Source organism: Pantherophis guttatus, chromosome 9 (assembly GCF_059756535.1).
Source record: "Pantherophis guttatus breed Tessera chromosome 9, ASM5975653v1, whole genome shotgun sequence".
NCBI lineage: Eukaryota > Metazoa > Chordata > Lepidosauria > Squamata > Colubridae > Pantherophis > Pantherophis guttatus.
The window spans coordinates 2,904,459-2,914,558 of record NC_142071.1 but is presented as its reverse complement, the minus strand read 5'-3'; the positions used below and the strand labels follow the sequence as shown (position 1 = coordinate 2,914,558).

Below are 10,100 nucleotides of genomic sequence, written 5' to 3'. Positions count from 1 at the left end.
TAAGGCTTCAATATCTTTTTATTTCAATGAGTTTTTTTACTTCTCTCAAAAAAGTGTTAACACTAAAGTCCATGGAGGAAGCTGTAAAACTAAATGCTGGGAGTGCATCTATAACAGTGCCTGCAAATGCCATTCAAACTTTCCAATGACTTCAGGAGGAAAGACTGCGTGTAGAGAGACTGATCTGTTGGCTTCTGTCCCTACATCATGAAGTTCCCAGCTCTCATGGAAATCGGCGCAGCTTCTGTCCCACAAATATATTCAGAGCAATATTAACAGAATTGTATCCTATGTGGAAGCCTCATGTTAAAGAGCGCTCCACGTTCTTTCCTTGCTGGAAATGGCGATTTATTTTTTTTTCTTGTGTACATCCGTGTAAAAAAAATATATGCCAACTGTTTTCAGTGTCTGCAATTAAGCAGTAATACGGAAACAGGCACCACCAGGTCAAACAATGGAAACCGTACAGAAAAATATAGTTTATATTACAGTAGAGTAAGAATCAAATACAACACTTAGGGTCACCCAGCAGGCTGCAAGTATAGATTTCTTACCAAGAACAGCACTTACACTAAGGTCAGGTCATCAACATGATGGAAAGTTAATTATTATGTGATTAAATTAAGATTATAGTCACATCTGAGTTTGTTCTAGCCTTTTTCGTTCTTCCGCTGGAAGTTCCAGCCAACTCCAGTCCAAACTCTAAATAGAAAGAAAATTTATGTTCCTATTAATGTCCTCTGCATTTGTTAACATACAGATAGATCAGAGGCGAACAATTCGTTTTCCCACATGAGAAACCATTGCTGTTGGGGCGAGCTGATGCCTCAGTGGTTAGAGTGCAGTCCTGCAGGCTGCTTCTGTTGCCTGCCAGCAATTTGGCAGTTCAAATTTCACCGGGCTCAAGGTTGACTCAGCCTTCCATCCTTCCGAGGTGGGTCAAATGAGGACTCAGATTGTTGGGGGCAAGAGGCTGACTCTGTAAACCGCTTAGAGAGGGCTGGAAAGCACTGTGAAGCGGTATATAAATCTAAGTGCTATTGCTACCCTGTTTCCCCGAAAATAAGACATCCCCTAATAATAAGCCCAATTGGGCTTTTGAGCACATGCACTAAAATGCATGTGCTCAACCTTCCCCAACCTTCTTTCCTTCCGTCGCGAGCTGAAGACGTGGCTCTTTCGTCAACTCAACTGATCCGTTTGGGGGTACACTGTCATAATTTTAAACTATTTTTAATAGGGTTGCTGATTTTAATTTTATTTCATTGTGATTTGTATTGGAATTTGTCATTTTGTACGCTGCCTTGAGTCCCCAGGGAGAAAGGCGGCATATAAATCACAATAATAAATAAAATAAGCCCTCCCCGAAAATATTTAAACACAGAGCTGGAAATCAAGACAGACAGCAAGAGGAGCCCCATCTTGCTCCACGCCCCCCCCAAATAATAAGACCTCCCCCAAAATAAGGCCAAGTACTTATTTCAGGGTTCAAAAAAAATATAAGACAGGGTCTTATTTTCGGGAAAACATGGTACCAACCCCACCCCCGATGACGATGCCTGCTACCCCAGGCTGGAGTGGAACAGCCCATGGGCCGGATGTGGCCTCCATGCCTTAAAATGCTCGGGTCTGAGATAGACCAATAGATATGTGAGTTAAGTACTTTCTCCCCCTCCTCTTTTTAATTTTTCTTTTCTATTTTCTCTGTTTTAAGCAGTATTCTGTATAACTAGTTGGCTGAAAAGTGGGAATGGCTCTTACTACTTTTCTCCCAACCCAGGGGTCAGCAACCTACGGCTCTGGAGCCGCATGTGGCTCTTTTATCCCTCTGCTGCAGCTCCCTGTCACCGGTCGGCTCCACAATTGATAGGGCTTTCGGTAAGGATAGGTAGAGAAAAAAAGACGCCATGCTAGGAGGAAACTCTATAGTGGGGGAACCGGACTTCCAGTCGGCTTCAGAATGGAATGGGGGGCTTCCAGTTAGGACTTTGTGGCTCTTTGAGTGTTTAAGGTTGCCGACCCCTGTCCTAACCCATCACCCATCTGCTAGAGAGGACCAGAACTTACCATAAAGCTGTGCTCTTGATCCCTCATTGTATCAACCATGACATTCTCCAGCTGACTGCAGAGGCTGTGAGTTTCCACCAGAAGATCCTCACTAAGAGACCAAATTATAAAAAAAAGAAGCTTTTATAAAGACAATTTCACAGGCAAAATGTTGGGTACAAAGAGAGGCCGCCCTCCTCATTCACTGCTTGCTTCGTCAGGAGCGAGCAAGCTTTTCATTTCTTAAGAATTCTGTACTAGCCCAATTAAAATAGTACTTAATTTCGCACGACATTGATTTTTTTTTCCTAAATACAGAAGGCTTCAAAGGACAATCCACTACGTTCTTAAATAGTCTTCAAGAAAATAAGTGTAACAAGCTCCTGAATTAATAGATATATCTGAGATTCTGCCAGTTTCCGTTATAGGTAGCCCTAATTGGGCCTGGCAACTCCACCACTAAGCAACGGGGTTCCTGAATGGGCAATCCCAGCACCTTGACTGCTTTTTGATTGGAAAAAGACAAAATTACTCAGTTTCATACCTTCAGTTTTGTTTGCCTCTTAAGCACTCTTTGAATGCTCAAGTGCCTGCTTGCTGTCCTGAGAGCACTCAAAGCAATGCAATCACATAGAAGTCTCGGCTTGGGAGCTGCAGGCGCACTACACAAGCAGCTTGTTCTCTTGAAATCCCTTTCTCTCCAATATCTCTGCTCAGGGTGGCGGAGGACCAAGGTAGTCTCTCTCTTGCCTGACTCCTCCCAGCAGAACTGAGATTGAAGAGGGATTTTAAGAGAGTAACCTGTTTAGACAGCAAGAAAATGTCAGGCAAAGAAGAGAACGCCTACAGAAATGGCTTGCTTTTTTTTCCCCTAATACCCCTCTCCCCTCGCAACAGAGCAGAGAGATTGGAGAGAAAGATTTCAAGAGAATATTGTAAGATGTTTACATAATGTGCCTCTCCAATCTTTCTTCTTGGGGGGAAGAGAGCAAGCGATTCCTCTAGGCAATCTCTCCTTTGTTGCTGGCACAATCACATTACTATCAAAAGCAAATAGCTTGTTCACTTGTAATCCCTTTCTCTTCTATCTTTCTATTCTGGGGGAGGGGGGAAGATTAAAAAAAACAGGTCAAGCACAGGACAATATATACTAACGGCGATCACGTGACTAAGGGAAGCAACAAAGGTCATAAATGAGCCGTAGCTATTTTTTCAGCACCGTTCTAACTTTGAACAGTCACTGAACAAACGGTCGGTAAACAAAGATTACCTGTACTACAGTTTTCTCTGGAAGAATATAAAAAAAATAATATACATAAAAAGATATTGGGAACCAGTAATTCACTCCTGGTTTTGTATAAACAGTGAAACAATATTTTTGGGGGTAAATGTACCCATAATGAGACTTAAGTATTCCCTTCGTGAACTGAGTATCTGCAACCAAAATCTGCTACCCTTTACATATGATTCACTAGCTTTCCCCTCTTACACGAGTATCAGTGGTGGGTTGCCCCCAGTTTGGACCGGTTCACAAGAACCGGTAGTAAAACCAGCGGGAGGCTCCGCCCACTAACCCGGACGTCATCATAGGTGATCTGCGCATGCGGGCACAATGCGAACAGGTAGTAAAGGTAAGTAGAACCCACCCCTGATGAGTATGTAATACTTATGCCCCAAAGAACCTGTTGGTACCATGAATCTATAATAAAAGCTATATGGAAATACAGACATTTAAATACGTTTTCGAACTAATGAAATTGCTGAATCGTGTTCCGTGTATTTTGACATTCTTGAAGCACACGAGTTTGCCTTTAGAGATCTCTACTGATCTCTAAATATAAATCACAATATATCAACCCGATTCACCGTGTGTCATGCATCACGTTACTCATTCAAGTGCCTCTGATCTCTTTGAAAAAAGGGAAAGATAAGTTTCCTTATGGACTGAAAGTATTTCAGCAATGCTGCCCTGCTACATATCTGGCAGCGTGGTTTCCAACAGCTGCTTCTATTTTGAGGGTGGGGCCGGCGTATGTCTACGAGCAAAGTGCATTGAACGGACCGCGTGCCAAAATGGGATTGCTGTCCTATGGATCAGAACTTGGAGACACACATTTTAAATTTAAAAGATGGTGGCGCAGCAGACTAAAGCACTGTTAAGTAACACCAGCTGCCTGCAATTACTGCAAGTTCAAATCTCACCAGGCTCAAGGTTGACTCAGCCTTCCATCCTTCCGAGGTAGGTAAAATGAGGACCAGGATTGTGGGGGCAATAAGCTGACTTTGTATAAAAAAGAACACCGCTTGGGGGGGGGCGGGCGCGAAAGCCCTACTAAGCAGGTATATACAAAAGTATGAAGGCTATTGCTTAACGCATTGTAAGCTGCCCTGAGTCTCCGGAAAAGGGTGGCATATAAATCGAACCAATTAATTAATTAATTAATTAAGCAGGTTCTAGACAGGAGCTTTAAACTGTTTTAATTGGGTTGTTGATTTTAATTTCATTGTGATTTGTATTGGATATTGTTTCTGTAAGCCGCCCTGAGTCCCTCGGGAGAACGGCGGCATACAAATCGCAGTAATAAATAAATAAAATAAAATAAAATGAGCTGCTGTAGTTGGTTTTTGGGTCAACCGTCTGGGTTATCAACAGACAATGGCATCTGCAGATGTTAAGAGCAAAAGCATATTACGTGCTAAAAGGGAATAAAACCATTTATTCGATGCTGGTAATCTGTGAGGTTGAAAATGAGCAAGCGGTAGCACTTCCCACTCAAATATATTTTCATTTCTCCTTTACAAAGCCAGACGGGAAAATTAACTTCCAATTTCGCAGCTATTAAGATTGTTGGCCGAGCAGGTACAAAGATAGCCAGGGAAATGATTGAAGCCTGGGAAACGTGCTCCTTGTCAGTCAACAGGACTGCTGATTTACCACCAGTTTATCAAATACTTAGGAGCCAAGGACTTGGCGGCCCAAGGAAAAACAGCCAATCATTGGCCATCAACCCAACAATCAACCAATAGGAAGCTACCGCATAAAAACGAATCACAGGATAGCCCCGTGATTGGGTGGGTTCTACTTACCTTTACTACCAGTTCACAATGGGGCTTGCTTGGCGCTCTCTCTCGCGCTTCTGCACATGCGCAGAAGCGTTTTGATGACATCGGGGTCGGTGGGTGGAGCCTCCTGCCGGTTTTACTACCGGTTCTATAGAACCCAGGTTGATGGCAAACCTATGTTGGAAGTGGCACGCAGAGCCATCTCTCCGGCCACGCGAGCTGTTGCCCATTGCTCTTCCAGGTTCCGGTCCGCCGGCCAGTTGGCCTTCACGTGCATGGGAGCATCAGAAACCAGAAGAGCAGCTTCCCGGTGTGCACGCATGCACCAGGAAGATGATCTTCTGGTTTCCAGCGGGCACATACGCACTGACCACCTGGTCTTCCAGTTTCTGGCGGCCATGCGAGCGCGAAGACTACCTGCTACCTGAATAATGTGCTAGGGAAGGCTCTTATCTCCTGGATGAAGCGTTAAAAGACTGAGGTGTTTCTATATTGCATTATATGATCCTGCACTGCTGAGTGGGACCACGTCACCCCTCCCTATGACTTGTCCCCCTTCGGCAAACAAGGTCAACCGCTTTTGACTGGAGCTTCAAGTCAAAAGGACACTGGATCTTAATGCAAAACGGAACAGATGCCTCTTTCTCCACGCACTGACTCTGGAAGTCAGGTGGGCAGCCCCTGGTTGACTTCGGCTAATCTCAAAAAGCAAAATGAGACTGGATCAGATGACTTTTTGGACCGAAGGCCAATTTCAAGATAAACTGGAAAGAAAGAATGGGAAAAGAAAAGGAAAAAGAAAAGAAAAAGGAAAGAGGGAGGGAAGGAAGGAAGGAAGGAAGGAAGGAAGGAAGGAAGGAAGGAAGGAAGGAAATCAATCCCAGAAGGCAGCAATGGAAACCATTACCCTGAAACTAGGTAAAGTTCAACTCAAAGAAGATTCCAATTTGGAATATGTTACCAAACTTCTTTTTCTCAAAAGATTAATGGAAACCGTTGAAGTTGAAATGATGCAAACTGTAGCTAAATACCAGATCCACATCAACCGACCAACCGCAGGCAGGGCCAGATATATTCCAATTTTGGAAGCTAAACTATTTTTTCACCATTACCTTTTAACCCCAGAATCCACCAAATGATTCTGTGGAGTTGTAACCTGGAGTGACAGCTGACCAGGGTTACTAGGACGCGATATGTTGATGCTATCTGGACTTCCACTGACCGGCCCACGGACTTTGCTCTGCGGAAGGGGAAAGGGAAAAAAAAAAGGTGGTTTTGCATGCAAACTGGAAATTGGGTACGTTAACGGGATGCCTTAAATCAACATGAATTTTCTTCATTGCTTCTTTGCCAATACTGCGGAATTTGAGCATTTCCCATCAAGTAGATTTAGATATGGGTAGTCCTTGACTTATGACCACAACGGGGTCCAAAATGTCTACTGCTAAGCAAGACATGTGAGTTTTGCCTCATTTTATGACCTTTCTTGCCATGGTTGCTAAGTGAATCCCTGCAATTATTAAGAAACACGGTTGTTAAGCGAATCTTCCCCACTGACTCTGCTTGTCAGAAGGTGATCACGTAACACTACAACCTTTATAAATATTAACCAGATGACAAGCATCCGAATTCTGATCACATGATCATGGGGATGCTGGAATGGTGGTGTGAAAATGGCCAGAAGTCACTTTTTGCCATGGTGGCGCAGTGATTAGAATGCAGTATTGCAGGCTAACTCGATGTTCATGGCCAGGAGTTCGGTCCTGACCGGCTCAAGGTTGACTCAGCCTTCCCTCCTTCCGAGGTGGGTAAAATGAGGACCCAGATTGTTGGGGGCAAGCGGCTGACTCTGTACACTTCTTAGAGAGGGCTGGAAAGCACTGTGAAGCGGTATATAAGTCTAAGTGCTATTGCTATTTTCCTTCCTTCCTTCCTTCCTTCCTTCCTTCCTTCCTTCCTTCCTTCCTTCCTTCCTTCCTTCCTTCCTTCCTTCCTTCCTTCCTTCCTGTTAGAATGCAATATTACAGGCTAATTCTGCGACTGACAGGAGTTCGATCCTGACTGGCTCATGGTTGACTCGGCCTTCCATCCTTCCGAGGTCGATAAAATGAGGACCCAGATTGTTGGGGGAAAGAGGCTGACTCTGTAAACTGCTTAGAGAGGGCCGTAAAACACTATGAAGCGGTATATAAGTCTAAGTGCTATTGCTATTGCTATTTTTCAGTGCCGTTATAACTTTGAATGGTCATTGAACGAATGTCTCTGGAGATTCTCAAATCATCCAGGTCATGGTTTATTTATTTATTTATTTATTGGTTCGATTTATATGCCGTCCTTCTCCAGAGACTCAGGGTGGCTTACAATGCGTTAAGCAATAGCCTTCATACTTTTGTATATACCTGCTTAGTAGGGCTTTTGGCCCCCCCCCCAAGCGGTGTTCTTTTTTTATACAAAGTCAGCTTATTGTCCCCACAATCCGGGTCCTCATTTTACCTACCTCAGAAGGATGGAAGGCTGAGTCAACCTTGAGCCCGGTGAGATTCGAACTTGCAGTAATTGCAGGCAGCTGGTGTTACTTAACAGCACTTCAGTCTGCTGCGCCACCAAGGCTCTTGTTATGGTTGTCCCAATGATGCTTTTTCAAGAAGCAACTGGACTTTCCAGAAAGTCCAGTTACCTCTTGAAAAAGCACCTTTGGGTCACTGAACAAATGGTCGTAAGTCGAGGATTACCTGTCATAAGATTTTACTCACACATGCAATTTTCAGGAGGTTCCAGAGCTCTTTCTGTCGTTTCTCCTGAAGCCGGACAACTGTTTTCTCATCTTCGTGCATAAGAGTCATCACCTCATCTACCTTAGGAAACAATTCCAGGGCCTTCTGCTTACAGACCACTGTATTACTGCAAAAATGACAATCAGGTCACCTGTTAAGCAGCTGCACCCCAGGCGGCCAGGATGTTACAGGTTGCTTTTAGCTCTCTGCGTGCTGAGAGTATTCCCCCTGCTGTACCTATATTCCGAATTCTCAGCCCACTTGCGTTAGAAGTGGGCAATTGCAATTTGCAATTTTGGGAGTCTTACCTGAGCTGAACGTAAAGGAGGCGGATCTTCTTTTCAAAAGTCTGGATTGCCTGTAGGAGCAACCGTACTACTTCTTGGCTGTCCCCGCTAGTCCTTTGATCTGGAGAAGAATGAGAAGTGTGCAAAACACGATGAACCATTTTAGACACGAGAAGAGATGGAAAGAGACACTGCTAAGTTCTGCCGTTGCTGGAGGGCTCAAGAGTGGTTGGGCTACCCTGGTAGCTTTCAATGCTTTGGGTCCACCAGCTTCAAGAATTCCCAAGCATAAATCTTGGGTTGTTGCACAAAAGGAAATAAATACAACATACAATCAAGTCAAGTTAAAGGAGTTTGTGTTGTGGTCCGCCCGCAGTCCGCGGAGCTAGCAGCAGAGTCGGACAGCGATGAGGCTGAGAAAGAACAGGGGCCAGTCCTGGAGGCTGGGGAAGGCCCGGATGAGGGCTCTGCGTCGGAGGCAGAGATAGGGCCAAGGCCATCGGGGAGTGATGTGTGGACTTCAGAGCCTCCAGAGGCTGACAGTAGAGAGGCAGAGGAACAGGAGGAGCCTGTTCCTAATGCACGCATGAGAAGAGCTGCCAGAAGGCAGGAGCAACTAAAGCAGAGAGGACGACTCCGGAGTAGGGCCAAGAGATGATTGGCCCCTCCCATAAGCCTTAAAAGACCAGCAACGGCTCTTGGGCTCTTTGTCAGAAAACAACCGTTGAGAGAATTGCTTCTTGTTTGGCTGTAGTTATTTCTTCTGTTCCTGAACTGTTGCCAAGAAAAGCCTTTGGCAGTTTGCCTAATTATTCCAAGGTCAGTGATAAACTGAGGAATGGTGTTTTGAAGAATTTGCTTTAATTTAGTTTGGACTCCGCTGAGAATGAGTTCATTCTCAGCTGTTCTAATAAAATCTGTTTGTTTTCGAACTGTTTGCATTTAATACTAACTACTTGGGTGGGTCTGGGTCACAACAGTTTGATGATGCTGTGTTTTCTATTCTAAAAAGTTACTTGTGAAGCATACAAGGGAAGAACTTGTCTGTAGCTGCTTAAAACAACTTCCACATTCCTACTCTTTGAGTTCAGGAAGAAAAAAAAAATATACCCTTAATTTGTATTATTAGTCACATGTCACCAAACTCTGAGGGAAGGCTCCTGTTTGCATCAAACATGGCATAATTACATTTTGTTACATATCTTATTGCAGATGACTATTCATTTGTATTTTCTAAAACTATTTAGAAATCAGTTCTATTTTGGTGAAAGCATGAAAAAAAAAATCCAGATTTGTACCATATCCTTTTCACAAAAAAGAAGTCTCCTTTTTCACAAAAAAGGAGCTTGGATAGCTCAGCAGACTAATGCATTGTAATTTAATTCCAGCTGTCTGCAATTAGTAAGTTCGAATCTCGCCAGGCTCAAGGTTGACTCAGCCTTCCATCCTTTCTAAGGTAAGTAAATTGAGGACCCAGTTTGTGGGGGCAATAAGCTGACTTTGTATAAATATACAAAAGGATGAAGGCTATTGCTTAACGCATTGTAGGCCGCCCTGAGTCTCCGGAGAAGGGCGGCATATAAATCAAATTAAAAAAAAAAGTGAGTTATGTCAAACGGGCTTCCTAGGATAACAGCAGTACTTTATGTTCTGTGAAATAAAATCCAGATTAAGAAATGGGGGGGGGGAGTTTGTAATGTGTTAAAATGACAAAAGATTTAAGCTTGAAAACTGCAGCTGGCTATTTCTCTCTGGTTTTATAAAGTGGTCTCTGTAAAAAAAAAAACTATGGAGCAAGACTCCAATGCTGTAAAAAACAATATATTACCTCTTGGTTTTTCTCTCAATTTCCGGTACAAGTCTCTTGCCTGGTTCTCCCTATTGAAAAAAAAAAATTGAAGAATAAAGATTTCAAATATTGTTTTATCAA

At 43.6% G+C, this 10,100-nt stretch overlaps 1 protein-coding gene across 1 annotated transcript in view; it reads right to left on the bottom strand.

Moving 5' to 3' along the window:
• Positions 1 to 10,100, bottom strand: part of IKBKB (inhibitor of nuclear factor kappa B kinase subunit beta) — a 34,924-nt gene continuing 24,824 nt past the window's right edge. Inside the window, exons 16-21 of the mRNA XM_034435198.2 lie at positions 9,999 to 10,048; positions 8,192 to 8,291; positions 7,863 to 8,010; positions 6,222 to 6,349; positions 2,068 to 2,158; positions 1 to 702 (exon numbers count right to left, since the gene is read on the bottom strand). Coding sequence (XP_034291089.2) covers positions 634 to 702; positions 2,068 to 2,158; positions 6,222 to 6,349; positions 7,863 to 8,010; positions 8,192 to 8,291; positions 9,999 to 10,048 — 586 coding nt within the window. The 3' untranslated portion in view covers positions 1 to 633. The remainder of the gene's footprint in view (positions 703 to 2,067; positions 2,159 to 6,221; positions 6,350 to 7,862; positions 8,011 to 8,191; positions 8,292 to 9,998; positions 10,049 to 10,100) is intronic.